Genomic DNA, 21,618 nt, shown 5'->3' with positions numbered 1-21,618 from the left:
TTTATAGGGCTGAGTTGGCCCTCTGTACAAGTTGAGTTTGACATGCCTGCCTTAGAAAAATCAAAAAATAATCCTATGGCATATAGGCCGTTATCTAAGGCCTCCTGTATACTTTCAATAAAAGACTGACTTGCTGTGTCAGTAGATTTATTCTTTCTGAAGCCATTTTGGGCCTCTGTCCACATATTATTTTGAATTAAAAACGGCATTTGCCTATTATATATCAATTTTTCTAATATTTTGGAAAATACCGATAAAATGGTTATCAGTCTATAGCTTTTAATATCATGATATTCCCCTTTTTAATGCAGAGGTATCACTTTAGCTAATTTTAATCTATCTGGGAAGGTGTCTGAGCTCAAAAAGGCATTGAAAAATAGAGCCAGTGGTGTTTTTACAGAATTTATACATATTTTAACAAGATATTCTGGTATCTAGTCATATCCTGCAGATAATTTAACTTTTAGACTATGTATAGACTGATATGCAACTTGACAAGTTTCCTGATACATGTCAGTTCTTTATTAGTGTGCATACTATTGTTTACTAACTGAAAAAGGGTACTGAATGATATAAAAGGCCTATAAGAAATTATTCTTTCAAACCCTGAAGTGTTATTATGGTAACGTTTTTGTTCTGTTTTCAGGAGCCAAGAAGATTCAGCAGGGATGATTCTGTACATAAATATGCTATCCAGTATACCATGCTTCCATCTTACATCATTCCATCTCTGGCACATAAAATTCTGTTCATAGGGGATACAATTGTAATGTTTGGATGTAAACCAAAGGAAAAAAATGGTATGTTTCTGAGACAGAACCTTAAAAATAAATGATGACAACTTTGATGTCAAATGTTTACAAATCTTCTCTGTATTGTACAGGTCCTGGTTTTAATTCTCAGCCTGAAGACCAGCTGTACTGACTGAGGTTTTTGTGGTTTTCCCAGTGCCTTCAGACGAGTATACCATAAAACATTTCATAACTGCTTCTTGCCACATCTTTCCCATATCATTAAATACAAACATCTTTGTACTTAATACTATACAATGAATGTAACTGAAAAGATATCATTTATTTAATTAAAAAATAAAACAGGATGCTGAAATGTAATACTTTTCTTGTTAAACAAGATTGTGACATTACCTTTTTTGTCCAGAAACAGGCTCCTATATGTCACAGTACATACCTTCATTGTGGGGTGACAGAGAAGTGGAATTCTTTAAGAAGCTTCAGAATTTGCAGGCTATGAAGACCTTCAGCCACACAGAGTTTGAGAAGACTGTTGATGAATTCCAAAGTTGTGTCACAGAGGTGATTTTCTTTTGTGTCTCATATATCAAAAGCATTGTCAAATGATATTTACTTCATTCTAATTATTATGCATATTGTTTTGATTTGGTAATAGGCAGTGGGTGTGAAATGTCGTCAGTTATCCTAAAGGACAGATATAGGTTCAGGGTGTCTGAGAGCAGGCTGCTGAAAAGAATATTTTGACCTTAGTGGAAGTAATAGACAGCTGGACTAAATGACATGACGAGGAACTAATTTGTAATGTTTCTCGAATATCAGTAGGGTAGTGAAGTGAAGGAGGTTAAGATGAGTACCACATGCAACATGCATGGTGGTAATGAGAAATATATATGAAATATTAGTCAGAAAACCTGAAGAGAGAGGCCACTTGTGAGTCATATATAGTGGCAGAATAATAGTAGAATAGATCTTATAGAAGTAGGATGTGAAGCTGTGGACTGGCTACATCAGGCTTAGAATAGGGTCCACTGATGGACTTTACTGGAAACAGTAACAAATTTTTGTGTTTTATAGAAGATGGGGAATTTCTTGACCAGATGAATAGTTATCAGCTTCTAAACAGTGACTCTGTTTCTTGAAGTTATTTACGAGTGCTTAGTTAATGAGCAGGATTCTAGAAATATGCTTATCCACAGACAGCTAATGGAGTGACAAGTAGATCTTAAAAAAAAAAAGTATCCTTGTAACAGGCCGTATATGCCCACAGGGTTGTGTAACCTTCAGTTTAAATTATAAATTTAATAAACGTTTCAGGTCAGGTTTAAGTTTATCTGTGAATTACTGTTTTGCCACTGATCTTGTCATATAAACAAGGTTAACTCAAGAGAACAGTAAAAGAGAAATTCAGATCATGAGTGAACATATCCTGCCTTAATGATTTACTTACAAGGTGGTTCAAATATGACCGGGACTGATTTGTGTGTAAACAAGCCGCACTGCACAGCAGCTGTGCAACCTTGAGAGAGTGAAGCCACAACCTCCACCCTTCCTCCTGTTTTGGTTAGAACCTGTTCAGTCCTGTCTGGGAGTTGCTAGAGTGATGAGCGAACAGAAGGTACCGTGGAGTGTGGAACAACGCATTGTGATCAAATACCTCGGAGAAAACATCCTGTCGGCTGAAATTCACCACAGACTCCAACAACAGTATGGGGAGAGTGTCTCTCACGGACCCGTGTGTTTGAGTGGTGTAAGTGCCTCAGAGAGGGCAGAGAGCGCATGGAGAATGAACCACATGATTGTCGGCTGTTAACGTCCATCACTGAGCCAAACATTGATCGTGCAGATGCGCTTATTCATGAGAATAGGCACATCACTATCAAGGAACTTGGAACAATGCTGTCCATCAGTGTTGGTAGTGTAGAAGACATCGTGAAATACCACCTGCACTATCGCAAGGTGAATGCACGGTGGGTACCACACACTTTGACGGAGATGAATAAAATGGTGTGCATGCTAGCTGGCAGTCGTCTCCTACAGCAGTTTGAAGACAAAGGTAATGCATTTTTGAAGTTTATAGTGACCACCGATGAAACATGGGTGCACTACTTCATTCCTGAGTCCCAGCAGTCATCAAGCGAGTGGCGGCATACCAGTTCTCCGAAACCCAAGAGAGCGCGGAGGAGCCTTTCAGCAGGAAAAGTGATGGCAATGTTCTTCTGGGACTGGCAGGGAATTATCCATGTAGGCTTTCTGACAGATGCCAGAACAGTCAATGCAGCTTATTACTCAGACCTCCTGACAACAGACGTGAAGGAAAAGATCCGATCCAAGCGGAAGAGAGGTGGAAAGCGGGTAGCCTTCCTTCAAGACAATGCATGCCCCCATATGGCCAAAACAACAATGGAAACCCTCCGGAAACTGAAATGGAACCTTCTGACACATCCGCCATACAGTCCCGATTTGGCCGCAAGTGATTTCTACCTGTTCGGAAGGCTCAAATCAGACTTGCAAGGCATGCGGTTTGTGGACAATGACGCCATCATCCAGACTGTTTGGGAGTGGATACGCCACCAACTACAAGCCTTTTTTGAAAAGGGCATCAGGATGCTTCCAGAACGTTGAAAAAAATGTGTTGACTCTGGAGGGGAGTACGTTGAAAACTGACATATGCAAGTAAGAGTTTGGCAATCATGTTTTTTAAAAAAAAATCAGTCCTGGTCATATCTGAACCACCTTGTGTAATACTATGACGTGACACCTAGACATAAGAATCTTGGAGTCAGAGAAATGTCACGGAGGTCTCCATCACTGGGCAACATCTAGCACCAATGTCACGGAGGTCTCCATCACTGGGCAACATCTAGCACCAATCACAGACAGACATGTGTCCACACCATGACCAAGTCCTATTGGCCACTTATGCACACAACAGTTGAGTAATAGTTGGACATGGTGTTTTCTCATCAATCCATAACAAAGCAATGTGCAGAGAGCCTGCTAGTTGGTGACAGAGTTCCTTAATTCCAAGGCCAAAACCTAGCAATGGGTCTGTGAGGGCAGAGCCAGTAAGGAACCTGACAAGAGTGACAGAAATCACAGTGTATATTTGTGAATTGTGTAGTTATAAATAAAAAGATTCAGTGTCCAAGTAAATCTTATTATCTATTTGAAACGTGTACAGTCCCTCAGGTGACAATTACATATGAATGACCCTTCTTTGCTTGATTTTATTTCAGACAAAGCAGTGAATAAGTTGTATTATTCAACCAAGAAAATGCGTAGGAGAGGGCAGCAGAAGCCTTTTTGCAGTTGTACTATTTCAGTGCATAATTTTAAAGCCCCTGTGTACAGATGCAGAAGACAAATTAACCTTTAACGTACGGACTTTTAAATTGCCAGCAGGCCTCTGCAGCCGGTATTTAAATCACCCTAATTAATTAACATTGCAAACTTTCAGAAAAAATACATATTTTCCTTTCTATGCAACATAGAAATACAAACTAAAAACAGCCTGAAAGACAATAAAATTTTCTACATATACACAAAAGAGTAATTTTTACAAATGAAAATTAACTGATTATTTTGTCATGAAGTCCAAAATATAATCATATGTTATGAAATTCCAAAGGACTTGCCCATTGTTTTTTCTTCAACCTTGAATCATGGTGATATTGTAAATATAATCACACTATATACAATAATATTTTGTTCAGACTGTACACGAGTTTGAACTGCGTCACTTCACAGTTTACAATACACTCTTGACGCGCAGTCAACCTCACAGAAAGCGGCATCACACTTTTTACAATAGAAGAGCGTGCTCCTGCTTTTCTTATTTAGTGAAACACACAGCGTCTTTGTTTCCCTTTGGTTGGCCAGTATTGTGAATGTTTCACCTCCAGTCGACTCAGTTGGGCCCCAGGTAACCTTGGCCTCCCCCGAGAAATGCCACTGACAATGATATTCGCCTTGTGATATTCAGCTTTGAGACTTGGTGATACTGTAAATATAATCACACTATATACAATAATATTACTGTATGCGAGTTTGAACTGGGTCACTTCACAGTCACTTCACTACGATACTCACACTGACGTGTGTGGCACTTCACGAAGCAGTCCACTTCACACAGAGCAAAATCACACTTTTTACAATAGAAGAGCGTGCTCCTGCTTTTCTTATTTAACGAAACAAATATTTGTTTCTCTTTGGTTGGCCAGTGTTGTGAATGTTTCACCTCCAGTCGACTCAGTTGGGCCCCAGATAACCTTGGCCCCCCCCCCCCCCGAGAAACGCCACTGACCATGATATTCACCTTGTGCGATTGAAGAATCATCTTGGGAGAAGGGGATTCTAGCAAAATCAAATAAATTATGTTGATTAACAAAGCAACACTCTCACCTATTAGTAATACTCGCAGAATAGTGATGCAAAGTAAATATAATACTAGTCAAAAAGGGTGCCAGTCTGACACTGATACCGAAAGTCGCAGTGACTAAGATGCCTTTTACTCACAAAGTAATACTGGCTCAGTGGGTTTATACCTCTTCCAAGATGCAACATAAAAATAATATACAAAGAAATATGTGACAGTCTGACTCTGACTTTGTAACTGATAAAGAAATATTAGACAATCCGACACTGACTTCCTGACTGATAATTCACCACTGAAAACCAATCCTTGAATGTGTCAGACTTCCTTGAAGGCTCTGGAAGCACTCACATGCAAGCACAGAAGAATATTTCCTCATCAGTTCTCGAAACAAAGCTGATCTATATTTGGCTGACCAGGTCATAAACAGTCATATCCAAACGTAAATAGTGTCAAAACCAGTACCTTGATAAACGATTTCATTGTTCAGAGCTCAGGAATGAACCACTGCATGACCTTACGAGCATTTGTTTTGGTTTCAAACGCAAGGTCAAACTGTCAGCACTCCCAAAGAGAGCACGTGTCCTGCGCATTTATATATATATAACATTTGGCCAACTTGGGGTGCTGTTTACTGCATATATATATAAAACATTCGGCAGTTAAAGTTTAAACAATGCATTTTGTTCTTGAACTTAACATTTAACACTGAGTTTCTTTTTAGTATCTCCTCTGTCAGTATATGTATGAGGCATAATGGATGGCTTTTCATGTTTCAGACTTAATAAAATTTCAAACTCTCATGCCCTAATGCTGTGCCTAATTCATGGGCACAGTTATACCACTGACTTCGCTTAATGGACTGTTGCAACAGTTGTATGGTTGCCAGTTTATACAGTATGCCATTTGGATGTGGTTATCAGCCCATACAATGAGTCATTTAAATAATTTCTAAGTCATACAGTGTTCATTTCAAATACATTTGCCAGGCCATGCTATGTGCTATTGAAAGGGGTTACATTACTGAAAATGAGGCATAATCTGATATTGTCTTTGCAGCATCTGTGGAAGCTTGCTGTGGAAGAAGCTGAACTGTTCCTGCAGTTGAAACTTATGAAAGATTTCTTCTTGCTGGGTCGAGGAGAGCTGTTTCTGGAATTTATACAGCAAGCTGATCATATTCTGCAGAATCCACGAATCAGCACATCTACTAAAGGTAAGAGCAGAGGATTAAATCCATTGCGGTTCATTGGGTACAGTTCATTCTACATTTCCACTTAGAGTGCATGTAAAGCTTCTTGTATTATTAAGGGAAGAACTGAGATGGGAGGTTTTGATAATATTGAGGAAAACATTTGGACCCAAGGAAGAGGACAGTAATGGGAGGATGAAGAACGCTGCATAATGAGGAGCTTCATACTTTATATTTTTTGCGCAGTATTGTTAGGGTGATCAAGTCAGTGAGGATGAGATCGGTACCATATGTAGCATGCATTGGGTAAATGAGAAATGCATGCAAAAGTATACTCCCAAAATTTGAAGGGAAGAAACAAGTAACAGACTTAACCATTGTAAATTGTATTTGTTACATATCACAGATTCTTGGGCAAAGCACTTGGTTATTGTTTCTGTCTTTCTGTACTTTCATTAAATTATTAACTTTGTTGTTTAGATCTTTGTAGTTTTTATCACGTTCTGTATTCAGGTTGTTATTATCATTATCCAACACTGAATTCAATCTCTTTTGTTAGTATTTTGCATTAATGAGATGTAGTTTGACTGACTGACCAAGAGACTGCTGCTTGTCAGCCAAATTTAGTAGATAGTGGGTTTCACATGGTCAGCGCAACGGATCCCCACAGCCGTTAATTTCAGTTTTCTAGACGAGAAATGCTGTTTCCTTGAAATAGCTCCTGAATTATCCTCATGAGGCTGAGTGGACCCCATTCCAGACCCACTACTTCTCAGGAAATCTGGTAGCACCAGGAATCGAACCCAGACCTCTAGTACTGTAGCCAGGAACTCTGACCACTAGATCACAGAGGTGGTCAGTATAGTTCGCTTGTGGAATAAAACCATGGAGTTTTTTTTTTAAAGTAATTTGTATAGTTGTTCCACTGAGTGTCTGCTTCCTTGTGTATTGAAACTTAATTTTGTCATTGATTGTGTACATAACAGCTTGTATAGGAAAAAGGAATTCTGACTTTTTATATTTCTCTACAATAATGAATGTTCAAAATTCATAAACAGCAGGAAGTATCTTGACAAATACAATGACTTTCTTAAGAAGTTCTGAAGTTGCTGTTGCTGTCATTAAATTATTTTGAAAGCTGCAGAATATCTATGAAAGTTAAAATGGTGTACTTGTGGGATGAGAGATAAAGTATATCTATATTTAAGGTCTGTGATAGAGTTGTCACTGTCATGCAGGTAATTTGAATATAGAAAATTGTGTTAACCTTTAAACACCAGACTTCTGAAATGGTGGTAAGCTTGAACTGGCTGCACTGCCGGTGCGTGTTTAAATGCCCGTTGCTACTCTGCGTTTAAATGTCCATTCCTGTTAGGGCGCTTAAACAATTTTAAGCATTGTGTTTAAAAATGCTGTATCTAACTCAATTTTTATGATAAATGGATGGAATTAACTTTGTTTGTACCACAAAGAACATAGTGTCACATATTATAATGGAAGATTTGAAAATTTTTATTCAAAGAGTTGTACTCTATTTTCAGTTTTTTCTTTTAATTTTGATGCGGACTGTAAAAATGGTTTCCAGTTCTTCACAGAGTTGTTCTGCATTATAAATTCATTTCTGTTTGTAATACTTGACAAATTTTAGCAGTCCCTGGTGTCATAAAACAGATGGAAGCAGTAAAATCATGTGGTCTTCTACTAGCACTGCTTACATTCTTAGGATTTTCGTATCTATTGACTAAAGGACAGAAAAATGAAAGAATGGCCATTTAAGAGAAAGCTAGGGGTTCCCTTCTTCAGTGCTAAAACCTTCCATTATAGCTGCAAGAGATTATTGCCCTTTCTATGGTCGTGAACAGACAGTTGCATCGTGGCTGAGATACAGAGTGTGATCTGTTTTCTGTGCGTTCATAGTGAAATCGAATACTGTAATTACATTTCAGCCTATATATGCATCAAGCAGATAACAACAAAAAAGGTATTTACATCAAATTTGACTATATATTTTTAACACATTAATCTGCAGAATCTGCAATAAAAGTACTGGCTCGTGAATGAGTTTGGGCATAACTCATACATGTATTCTTTTTTGCTGTTCACTTAGGTATCATTTTAATTCCTCTCTTATGGTTTTACTCAAGTCTCTCTGGTAATCACTGCACTTAAAAATAAATATTTAGGACTGTGCGTGTGCTTCCACTAGTGGAGTTTAAATTCCCCACTGGCCAAAACGGGGTACTTTGGCCACGATGACCATACTCATCACTGGCCCAAACAGGGCACTTCGGCACTTAAGATTAAATGCCAAGAAAATGGCAATAGGCAGTTTTAATGTCCATAATCTAAATAAGCTTACTTTGTACTGGCAGTTAATGATGTGGATTCACAGTCATTTTCATAGGCTAAACAGGATATCTGATGAATAACAGCTATAGCATATTGTTTACTTTTTCAGCTGTAAACCAGGCCTTCCATATGGCTGCTCGTAAAATACTTATAAATGATGACACAATAAACAAGTTTAGTTTCATGTTACCAGGAAAGAGCAGCTCTGATGTGGATGAAATTAAAGGTATGTATATGGCAGTTCCAACTGTTGATATGTAAGCTTGAAGACCATATTCTGTCATCCTTATGCTGAGACACCACATAGCTTAAAATGGTAAAAGGTGAAATTGTCCATGTGCTTAACCAATTAAGCACTATGCCATGAAGACGTATGGGGGAGTGGATGTACAGATCCACGTTTTCACGACTTTGGCAGTAGTTTTAAGTGAGTAGTCAGCTTCGTGCCCCAGCCACTTTGCTCCTGGGGAGATAGCACCCAGTGGCCATTGGTTACTAGGCTGGGAGGGCACCAGAAACTGTCTGGATGCCATTAGAAGTAGAAAAATCATACCCCCCTGGGACTTAGACTCCAGCCCCATGGTTGTCCAGTCTGTAGCCAGTTGGCATACTGACTGCGCTATCCCAGCTCCACAATGTAACTTAGGAAAACGAAACATTATAAATTGACCCAACTAACTACAGCAGACTCAAATATCTGCTTAGCAGGTTAACTGCATTATATTATACTGCAGCATCCTTTTGCACTGTGTATTCTAACTTTGTGTTCTCACCCCTTGCCATCTTTGTGCAACTTTGTCGATATATTCACACATCATGCTGCGTCAAAAGGATAAACCAACACATCAGCAAAAATGTAAGTAACATCATAAATGCAGAGACAGAATATACATAAAATATGAATCATATAAATAAATCAAAGATGTGTGAATATTAATATATCAATGAAGCTGCAAAACACTAACCCATTATATATTACAGATACACCAGACACGTGCATGACAGTGGCATAATAATCTAGTATAACCTAAAGTATTTTAGACATGTTTACATCAAAATGGAAAGAAGAACAGCATAATTACAAAGCAAGAAGTTCCTTTGATCTGACATATTATACATCTGATGATGGCCAGTTAGGCCAAACATGTAGTGTTGTATAATAAAGAGACGAACACATGTGAATATTAATATATCGTCAAAGTTGCACAAAGACATCGAGGAGTGAAAACACAGAGTTAGAATAACGGCAGTGTTTTTAGAATCATGTATTTTGGTATGAGTCTTTTCTTCAAACAAGTTTTGTTAAAAAATTTATATTAGCCTTCCAATGTAACAGTTTTCGCTGCTGGAACAAACTATCTGGAATACACGTATCAGATAGCTTTAAACAAGTGGACGACGCCCTTTACAAGATGGAATAGGAAGTTACAAAAGATTTTTAATTGAAAAATTTTAATGAATTTCAAGTAATTATTTATGTTATTTTAAGTGGACTACAATGCGCATAGCGCGCATCAAAGCAGTGTAACAGTTTGGATGCATTGAAACACCTGAGGATGGCCATCTATGGCCGAAACATGTGGTGTTAGTGTTAAATGGTGAATATTTTAATGATTGTTGCATTATTGACAGACTTAATATATAGACGTTTAATTCAAGATGAGGAACAGGATGCTGAAATACAGAATTACAGTACCGCTATTGAAGTGAAAAATGTCTTCTAGGAGGATCTGTAATAAAGTGTTCACAGAATATTATATTGTATTACTTTTATTCAGGGAGTAGCATGGAGATGTTACTGTTTAAGGTCAGTCAGGAAATCAGGTATTCCAAGCTGCTGAGTTGTTTCTGTGTGCCTTCACAATATACTTCAAATGTCAACAGTGAATAAAGAGAATAACAGTACTTCCACTCTCTCTTAAGCGACTGTTTCTTCTGTTAACAGGGAGCTGCTGGCACTTGCTGACACTTACATACAAGGTCAGCTGGCCCCTACATCTCCTCTTCGATAGTGTAGCACTAGACAACTACAATAGGCTGTTTTGCTTTCTTCTGTGTGTTAAGAAAACTCAGCTTAATCTTCACAATATCTGGAGGAGCCACATGCAGAGCAGGACACCATGGTAAATATGCTGCATATACTGAGATTATTTTTGGGTATGGTAGGATGTATTTATAAACCAGGGACCAGCAATTCCTTAGGACTACTATGTATTTTATAGTCCATCTGTTACAACAACTGAGTTATAAATAAACAACTGAAGGCACAAATTTCAGATGGGATGGAGGTGGCATCGCACCAGCAGGAGACTATACATTTTTCTATGGAAAGGGGAATGAAAATCATGAATTAGGTACAGGTTTTTTCGTACATAAGAGAATCGTATCAGCAGTTAAGAGGGTAGAATTCATTAGTGATAGGATATCATATATAATATTAAAAGGTCACTGGTGTGATATCATTGTTATGACTGTTCACACCCCAACAGAAGATAAAATTGATGACATAAAGGATAGATTCTATGATGAACTAGAACATGTATTTCATAAATTCCCAAAGTACCCTATGAAAATTTTGTTAGGAGATTTCAATGCCAAAGTAGAGAAGGAAGACATTTTCAAACCAACAATTGGGAATGAGAGTTTGCATGAAATTAGTAATGATAATGGAGTTAGAGTAGTAAACTTTGCCACATAAAAAAATCTTACTGTCAAAAGTACAATGTTCCCACATCGTAACATCCATAAATTTAATTGGACATCTCCTGATGGGAAGATACACGTTCAAATAGACCATATTTTGATAGATAGGAGATGGCACTCAAGTATACTTGATGTCCGATCATTGAGGCCGGCAGATTGTGATACTGACCACTACCTGGTGGCGGCAAAGGTTAGGGAAAGACTGGCAGTGAGCAAACAAACAGCACACAGCGTTCATATGGAGAGGTTCAATCTCAAGAAATTAAATGAGGTAGAGGGTAAAGAGCATTATTGTGTTGTTATCTCAAATAGGTTTGCGGCTTTGGAAAACTTGGAAAACTCCACGAGTAAGTAAGGCACAAATTTATCGATGAAATAATACACTCTACATGTTTCGGTCAATTGTGACCATTATCAGGCATTTAAAATATTAAAATGTGTGTCAGCTTACATTATTGGACTGCTTGTTTACAATGGATCCATTGCAGATAGTCCCATTTTGCATAACATTTTTCAAGATTACAATATTGTAAGAAATATTGGATTGATTACTAAATTAGGTAAGTCTATAATTAATTTTATTATTATAGTTTTTAGTTAAAATTAGCAATTAAAACTTAAACATAGCCTACTGTGTATAGGGTTTTTATAGTGGAATAGGGAGGATGGGGTAGGGAGGTGGTATGTGTTTAATACTACCTTGTTAGGGTGTGTGGGAGTTTTGTATCCATATATGTATATATCTTATTGGGGTGTGGGAAAGCAGGATGCTTTGAATTTCCAGTATATATTAGTTCTGATGGCTTCGTGCTGACTTATTTTGGTGGTACATCTGAAAAATTAAGAATATATATATTGTGAGGATGTAGTTTTTGTGTATGCTTTTGGTAGTCACAACTTCTTGTATATACTTGTGTATTTGACACTTTGTTGCTATTTTGTTGGCTTATATTGAAATGCTTTGCATGAGTTTTTGATTGAAGTTGCTGTTTCCTGGTTTTGTATTTAACTTATGGGTTATTTTGTTTTGTTATGCGTTTGTCATGAATGGGGGAGAAGAGGAATGCATGTAAGATTCGGTGACAATTCCGCTTAATTACAATTAACACAGCGCTATCACTGTTTTACACAATTCATGGCTTACCATTGTGCACGCACTAGAATTCTCCGTCTTCACTATTCATCTCCTGACAACGTATTTCAATGCAGAAACTGACACTTCAAAACAATATGAAGTCTTCTTACCATTTCTTGTTCAGTCACCCTAGAACCTCAGAATGCAACTAAAACTCTCAAGCTCTTCTTAGCTGCAAGCAGAGTCATGTCACATAGCTGCAGAATGGACAACGCAGAAAACACGATTCTACTGTTGCATAGTGCCAACCACACAGAAAACACAAGTCACATGATAGCTAAACACTGTTGGGTTGTGATGTCGTCGCACCTGCACAGAAGTGTGTTTACTGAGCCATTGCCTAGAAGCGGGTTGCATAGTCCTGTTGTTCTATTGTTGCGTGTACATATCGCGGGTTATTCGTGGAGCCGTTGCCTGGCAGTGCATTGACATGTCACAGTATAAATTTGGTTGACTTGTCTGCCTTTGCAGTGTATACGAGAGTGAACGAGCTGTCTGGCATCTGCGGAATAGGTTGATGTTCCTGGTCGACAATTTGCAGTATTACCTTCAGGTTGATGTTTTGGAAAGTCAGTACATGCTGCTTCAGTCTGCAGTTCAAGCAACGAAAGATTTTGAGAAAATACAGAAAGCACACACTCTTTTTCAAGCAAATATATTAAGTCAAACATTTCTTCTTGCTGAGACGGTAAGTAAGGTGTTCTTTCGTGTCAGTAATTAGTAACAGTTCTTAGCTCTCATGTATATTCATTTTGCATTCTGTAGAACTTAGGACTGAATGTTGAAGCTAGTTGGCAAGATTTCTTTCAGTTAAATTCCTGGAAGAATTAACCTTCTGAACTAACTAAGGGGGAATGTGTTAAGTAATGATTTCTTGATGCGAAGTCAGTGATGGTAAAAGCTGAGTAGTACTGTTACTGCAGAGAATTTTATGAATCGGTTACTGTGGTGTATCTTCCCACATTACATCTTTATGCAGTGGATGCATATTTTAACAAAAAAATTGGATGTGACTTGATAATCTTTACTTTTTAAATAAATAGTAACTAATTCTACTCTGTCTGCAAGTAACATTTTTCGCCACAGATTCATCCTCAGGAAAAGGATAAAATGTAATTTACATATGGAAACCTGAAATGTGGATGAAAACCTGTGTTGGAAGATCCCATAGGAATTAAGCTACTAAAACAGTAAAATCATATGCATGATGTTGTGGCAAAACATTCAAAAACAAGTAAAGAAAATAAAAAGAAAGAAATAGCAGAAACAGACCCCTTGCTTCTGCTGGTTCCTTGCTTGACTTACTCTTTGACCCTAAAGTAAAGCTGGAGGTAATATGTTCTCTAAAAGTGGGGCTCTTCAAATTACATGAAGTTACAGCCCAGAAGACCACACTTTTCATACTCACCAGCACGAGAATACCAAATCCAACAAAAGGAACATCTGATGGACATATGAATGTTTATATCAACACCATTATTAATTTATTCATTTATATGATAAACTGGTTTAGTTAATTTATGTTTGAAAACACATCCCTCCTCTGCTTCAGAATGATATTCTAGGCATTATTGAAGGAGAGCCATATGAGGTATGATGTTCATAATCTTCAACTTGAATTATATGAAGGTTATGTGGAAAGTAATGATACAGAGTCCAGAAAATATTTGTAAAGGATGTTATTCACTTGGTGCACTTTTACAGCACACCTCTATTTACTTTTCAACACAGGCACCTTGGATCGGAATTCACATCGTGAGCCTGGAAACGAATCCTCTCCCAGAAGATGGTTGCCATGATTTTTCAGTTTGACGGCGAGGTTTTGAATTTTTTCACAGTTGATGAGTGCGTATTTCGCCATTGCATTGATTGTCACTTATTCTCAGGTGTATGATGAAATACCCAAGTTTCATCTCCCATCACAGTACAGTCCAGAAAGTCATCACCTTTGTCCTCATAACACGTGAGGAATGCCTGCGTCACAGCCATTTGATTTTTCTTGTGATCATCTGTCAACATTTTTGGCACCCAACACATGCACAGTTTCTAATAGCCTAATCTTTTTGTAACAGTTTGATGGAGAACAGTTCTTGACACTTCTGGGCATTGTTAATGAAGTTCATCGATGGTTAAACGTCTCTCAGCACGAATGTTTTCATCAGTTTTTTGGATGATTTTATCAGCGACAATGGATGGCCTGCCACTCCTTATTGCATCATGAACATCACTTCTTCCTGCTTCAAATTCACGACACCATTTTGCCACTTTTTATCTGTTCATAACATCTTCACCATAAACAAACAAGTTGGCGAAGAATTTCAGCACCAGTTTCTCCTTTTGTGTAAAGAAATTTAATTACTGCACGAACCTCACATTTGGCAGAATTTTGAATCTACACGGCCATTTTAAACACACACTGCAAGTACAACGTTGCCGTGACTGTTGCCAGTGAACTCTGCCCTGTCTTGCATTTTTACTGGACTTGTATCTTTACTTTCCGAATATCCCTTGTATAAAGTCAGTCCACAGATCAGAACCTTGTTGGATGTGCAGAGAAATACAGACAAAACCTCGTAAGGCTAATCTTTACTTCAAGATCAGCAAAAGTAGTCAAGCTCTTCTTATAATTAGGAGCAATTATTATGTGATGTGTTATGCCCTTCTATAGTTTCTAGGTGTCTTAGTAGATCCAAATCAATTCCCATGTGAAATGATGCAGCTTTGTTTTTTTTCTTTTTAGATATCTAGTGGATCTGAAATGAAGTCTAATCCAGTGCAGTCAGTTCTGGCTAAAGTTCTTGATCTGTGTGACCGATTTTGCACCAGCATTTGCTCATGGGGAAGTGATTTAAATGAATCTCAGCTTCTTGAACTACATAATATGGCGCAAGAGTATGAGGGTCTAGTGATGTATCTCTTGCAGCTGCTGTCAGGCTTGAGCTTACATCCATGTGGTTCTCATCTATCCCAGCTACTGCTCAGACTGGATTTTAATCGATGGTTCAGCAAAGAGCATAATGACACATCATCATATGTAGTTGAGAACTCAGTCTAACATACTCACTTTATAAAAAGAATCTTGAAATGAGAATTTTTACAGTGTTTTTCATATACAGGGTGTTTCACGTCTTTAGGGCATAACTGCAGGAGGTGATTACCTAGGTATTTGTGATCAAAAAAGTTCATACAAACATGTGTCTGATTTTGGACAGTTACGGAGTTATGACCGTTTTTTCATTCCCGTACACGCCCTTGTGTGAACTGCGTCTATCATCTGGCGGGTCACTATTTTTAGCCAGCTACAGACAGCGTTCTCATTATCTCGACACTTGAGAGGTGCCTAAGGTGTGGTGGGTTGGTATGTTTGGCCACGGCTAGTGTGGCAGCTACTGGTGTTCAGAACAGTTCTCATCTCGGTGTGTCTGTTACGTTCACGATGCCATTTACATTTTCATTTGAGGAGTATGCAGATATGATTTATGTGTACAGGTTTTGTGACAGTAACTCAATTGTTTCCATAACTGGATATCAGCAACGGTTTCTGAATCGTAGAATACCGAACCGGAGAGTGTTTACTGGAGTTTACCAGGCATTGCGAGATACCGGTAGACTTCCCGGTGTTCACATTGCAGCCGAGCATGGTGTTAATGAAGGTGTCAATGAAGAAGGCATTGTTCATATGGTACACCGCAGTCCAATACGAGTACGGGAAGAATTGCCAGCCAGGTCTCCAGACTTAAGCCCACTGGATTATTGTGTGTGGGGATGGATGAAAGAACTGGTTTACAATGTGAAGGTGGCAACGCGAGATGCTTTGCTCGGTCGCATTCTGGACGTCGCTGACCACATAAGAAACAGCCAGCTGAAGCTGCTACGTGCTACCCGCGCGGTTCACAACCCAGCGGCAGCCTGTGTTACGGCCGGCGGTGGCATTTTCAAAAATCAGCTTTAAGCACCAATCAATTCAAATTAAAGGTAATTTCACTAAGTTAACTTTACATTCATACTTTAAATGTATTATGTATTATGCTGGTTTATTATTTCGTTCCGTTTATTGTCAGTAATCATTACCTTCTATTCTGAGTTTAAAACAGTCATAACTCCATAACCGTCCAAAATCGGACACATGTTTATATGAACTCTTTTGATCACATAGACCTAGGAAATCACCTCCTACGGTTATGCCCTAAAGTCATGAAACATCCTGTATATAATTAGTGTGTGACTTGGTGTAATATTGTTTGGGACTCATAACTGTGTACATGGTTGCATTATTCATGGAAAAGAAATGGAGAGATTTACAGTCTCTGCCTGCCTGCCTGCCTACCATCTTCTCCAGCAAGACTTTTGAGCCAAGATTTGAACAGAGTACCTCCCAAATGAGTCAGAGCATTACCAGTATGCCACCTGCTTAAATTAAGACTCGTTATTGACAGTAATGAAGTTTAATTTATACACAAAGTGGTTAAATAAAATTGAAGCTCTCTTTTATAGACAGTTACTGCAGTGGTACTTGAAACCTATGGGCTCATTCCATGTCAAATCAACATGGTCAAAATTTTGTAAGCCTACTACTTCATCTGATGAATAAGTAATAAATGTGAAGTTTTAATTTTGTGTAACTTTTCCCTGCACTCCAATCCACTAAAATGCTTACAACTAACCTTAATTAACATAGAGAGCTGATTATTATACCAGCTGAAAGCTCTTAACACTTCGCGGACCGGTGATTTAAATATTTAAATCACCCTGGGGACCTGCATTTTTAAACATACTACCCTAACTTGTGCACTGTTCACTTTAAAAATTAATATAAAATCTCCTAATTAATTTTTTGAACTAGAATTTTTGGAGAACACTTACCAATGCTCCTAGAAGTGCTTGAGGGTGTGATATTTTCTGGAAACTTTCCCCCTTTGTGAAGTGGCATTACACAGAACTTGCAAATGTAGACATACTCCTTTTTTGTGAACTGTGCAAACACGGCATTGCCTAGAAGTATTCTTCCCCTTGGAATGTTCACTCTTCACAATTTTCACGAGTGTATTTTTCTGCATATTACTCAAGAGTCGCCCTGGGGGGTCCACATGAGGCCTTCGTGGGGTGGGAGTTGATGGGCCCGGTCGTACTAAGTCTTTGTGTGACCCTGGTTCTGCCGCCACCATCTGGACTGTAGCCCAGACCTTTGCCACATTCATCAGAAATGCTTTGTATTTCAATTTTCAATCAGGGTTTAGATTTTTTTTTTAGATTTTTTGCTGTCCCTGCATTGTTTCTATGCGCAATGTTATTACCCGCATTATCATCAGAGCTACTGTCTGTGGCCACAATTCTTTGTTGTCCCCTGTCACTGTCGCTGTCTGAATGACAATTAATTACTACGCGTCTCACAAGGCAGGTCAGCTAGGTCATTGGAGGAGAATTTGTCCTTGATCCATTCTCCCCACTAGCTACTGGCTGATACACACAGCTTGAAGAAGGCAAAGCATTTTCCTTTATAGTCAGTTAAGTAAACAGCGAGGTCAAGTTACTGACTGCTAACTAACATTCCAGAGTCTTATCACGCATATGCAGAGGGTTGTGGGCAATGTAGGTGGCGCCAGAGCGATGTATAGTGTGTTGCAACTTATCATGTTTCAAAAGCCTGTTAACATGTGAATGGTCCACCATGTTTAAAAGCGAAAAACCTTTTAAAGTGTGTGCGGTCCGCAAAGTGTTATGAGAGGGTTTCATTCCTTATGCCAACCACATATTTTAGGGTGAATCTGCATGTTGCCCTTTGTCTTTGATGTTAGTCTATTGTATTGAGTACAGCTATTCTTCCTTACACTTCAAAGCTTTGAACAGTAGTATGTTGTGGTAATCTACAATATGATAATACATAGCTTTATGTCTTTTAAATTAAACTGTTCAGCATTCATTTATGCAATGCAGGTTTAGTACAGGTGGAAAACATGAAAGACACGAAGAGATCAGTACNGGCAGTAGGCATTCCTATAACATGTACTAATATTAAAATCTACAAGTTAATTATTCTTGAAATATATGTTTATAAGTGATGAGAACTAGGATTTATCTCCAAACAAGAGAAACTCGTCTATACTATAGAAACAATGATCAAGTAAGAATGTTTTCAAAGTCTTCTTAAACCTGTATAGTACTGGTATTTCTTTAATATATTGTGGCAACTGATTTAACATACGAAGTCCAATATTATTGAAATTGTTTTTGTATAGCCTCGTATTACATGGCACTATGAACAAGTCATCTTTTCTCCTTGTATTGTGCGAGTGTATTCCTGAATTGGTTATGAAAACATTCAGATTGGTTCTTATGTAAACTAGAATTTCATATACGTAGGTCATTTCAGAAATAATGCACACAATTTTTTGTTTACGTCCATGTTTATTTTTTTAGTATCTCTCTACAGTCCTTCAGAATAGTCCCCCTGCTTCTCAATGACCAAGTCCCAATGTGTGGGAAGCTTTACTATTCCATCCAGGACACCATCTTTGTTTATCTGTCGAATGGCTTGGGTACTTCAGCAGAAAGCTCTTCCATAGGGGGAAAACAACGGCCTCGCATAGGTTGTTTCAACTTTGGGAATAAGTTGAAGTCTGGTGGACTCATGTCCGGGCTGTAAGGAGCATGAGGCAACACCTCCAAACTGTATTGGCACAGCTTTTCTGTTATGACATTCCCAATGTGCAGGTGAGCATTGTCATGGAGGATGATCGGCCCAGCCTCAAGCAACTAAGGTCGGTTTTTGTGCATTTTTCTGTGCAGATTTTGCATAAAGTCACGATAATAAACTACTGTGACACTTTTCCCGCACAGAACTCTGTCTGTCATGATGATGAAGCAAAGATCATTTGTTTGACCTTTGATTGAGATAGTCAAAATTTTTTTGGTTATGGGGAAGATGGACCTCTCCACTCGTTGGACTGTGATTTCAGCTCCGCCACAAACTTCACTTAAAGCACTGTGGATTTCTGTCAGGTTTTTTCCATGTAAAGTTTCGATCTTAATGTACAACCTTAGATCTTCAACAGTCACAATACCCGAGAACCATGCAGGCTCCATTTCTAACTCACGTTATTTAAGAACAGAGTACATTATAAATGAAACAAAATAACACGCTTCTTTCTCAAACCCTGAACTGTAACTGACGTGAGGCTCACTGTTGTTGCATCATCTAATCCGCAGTGTTGCTAACCTGTGCATTATTTATGAAATGACCCACGTATATATGGACATGGTGAAGGTAATATATGTAACTATTTAAAATATTGTTTACAATTAATAGTTTTCGGGATTTGTATCATAGCTCTGATAGCTCTCTTCTGCAACCTAAAGATCAATTTTGTATTTCCTGAATTGCCCCAAAATGTCAGTCCATATAATAACAGGGATTGAAAGTAAGCATAATAATGCATAAGGTGTGAACAGTCTCTAACCCTGATACTCTTTTGAATACTCATAAGGCAAAGCATATTTTATATAATTTATTTGCTAGTTGTTGAGTATGTGCAGACCACCTTAGATTCTTATCCAGCCAAACTCCCAAAAATTTTGTACACTGTGACCTTTAATGATCTATTGAGTTTCCCCTTTTTTGGTTAATCATTTATCTCTCCTGCACTTTGAAAGAAATCAAGGACTTTGTTTATGGGGGCATCATAATAGTTACATGGGTCCGTAAGAAACTGGCGCAGATGATGAAATCTTTAATAAGCTATAGCCTCACAATCACATAGGAAGTGTGTGGCTGATTCATCTTTTTCTGGGCTTCATTCACAAGTAGGGTCATATGCCAGTCCCAGTTTGAAAAAGTGGTAATGTCCTGTAAATAGTTCTATCACCCATCATAATTTGTCTGTGTTTAATTTTAAGAAATCCTTCAGTCATGTGGCAGAGGGCGCTAGTATAAATCACTTTGCCTGTTTGAGTCCAGTTATGGATTCCTGGTGTTGTTTTGTGATTTGTTTTCATCCAGTCCCTGACGGCTTTCTTGGCAATTCCAGTTGCAATGCCACAATCTAGTTCAGGTCCAATGAAACAGATGTTCAGATCCCGTTCTTGCCAGCTGATCTGCCTTTTCATTATCAACAGTACCCTCATGACCTGGTACCCATATCAGTTGAACTCTGTTATGTTTGATCAGTTGTTTGAGTATTGATGGCAGTCCCAGATCAGTTTTGAGGTGATCTGGTATTTGCTAAGTGCTTTCATTGTAGCTTGACTGACTGATAGAATGTAGATGTTTCTGTTTATATAGTTCCTATATAGATTCTCAACTGTGTATGCTATATGGCATACACTTCTGCCTGGAATTTCTGTCAGGCTGAAACCCCTCCTTCCATTCACTTGTATCAGGGAATCTGATAGTGAAGGGTCTATCATAGAAATGTCTCAGTATCACTTTATCAGACATCATCTGTAAAATGGGTTCTTTTTTTCACGTCCTTAGTCATACAAGGAGCAGCTATAAAATAACTAGACTGATTTTTTTGCAGAGTCCCTGTCGCCTTGGCATATAGCTGGTCCTCTCCCCTCCATCAACCCTACCACTTCCAAGGCCATACAGCCAACAGTGTGGTAGCAGCCTTTGTTTGAAGTGGACCATGTATCTGAGCTCTGTTGTCATTATGTTAATTATTAAAGTAGAGCAACATGTCAGTGTGAAATTCCTCGGGAGGAGAAGGGTATCCCATATGACCAATGGGAGTGCGACACTAGCTAACGATTCAGTTGCGACAGGGAAGACCGCAATAAAGGATCGCCTTTTGGGATGGCAAACCACCCCTTCACACGGGTTGGTTAAACCATTTTTGAGTGTTGAGGCCGAAGGCTTGCGTCACATTAACGGTACTCAATGGGGACAACTCCAGTAGCAGAAGCTACCCACATGCAAGTGCTCTCTCACGTTCATCCCGGACAAACCGTAGTAATAGCCGAGTCATAATGCCACTGTGTGGGAGGCTCCGGTTGTAAGACACCATTGCCTTTTATGGTAGCTTAGCTGCCAGTCCAGGGTTATCATTCTAATCCAGACCCTGAGAGTGACGCCCAGCGGGTCTAAGAGGTGGTGTCCCGACGCACCCTCCTTGTCCAT

The 21,618-nt window shown here is 38.6% G+C and overlaps 1 protein-coding gene across 1 annotated transcript in view; it reads left to right on the top strand.

Annotated features, from left to right (window-relative positions):
• The window catches only part of LOC111864518 (gamma-tubulin complex component 4), a 34,596-nt gene extending 18,923 nt beyond the window's left edge, over positions 1–15,673 (top strand). The window contains exons 7-13 of the mRNA XM_023851816.2: positions 647–800; positions 1,159–1,313; positions 6,184–6,340; positions 8,775–8,891; positions 10,611–10,788; positions 12,975–13,191; positions 15,244–15,673. Coding sequence (XP_023707584.1) covers positions 647–800; positions 1,159–1,313; positions 6,184–6,340; positions 8,775–8,891; positions 10,611–10,788; positions 12,975–13,191; positions 15,244–15,558 — 1,293 coding nt within the window. The 3' untranslated portion in view covers positions 15,559–15,673. The remainder of the gene's footprint in view (positions 1–646; positions 801–1,158; positions 1,314–6,183; positions 6,341–8,774; positions 8,892–10,610; positions 10,789–12,974; positions 13,192–15,243) is intronic.
• Positions 15,674–21,618: the final 5,945 nt, after the last annotated feature.

The sequence above is a fragment of the Cryptotermes secundus genome, unplaced genomic scaffold, assembly GCF_002891405.2.
Source record: "Cryptotermes secundus unplaced genomic scaffold, Csec_1.0 scaffold948, whole genome shotgun sequence".
Taxonomy (NCBI): Eukaryota; Metazoa; Arthropoda; class Insecta; order Blattodea; family Kalotermitidae; genus Cryptotermes; species Cryptotermes secundus.
This window is presented reverse-complemented; position numbering and strand designations above follow the sequence as displayed.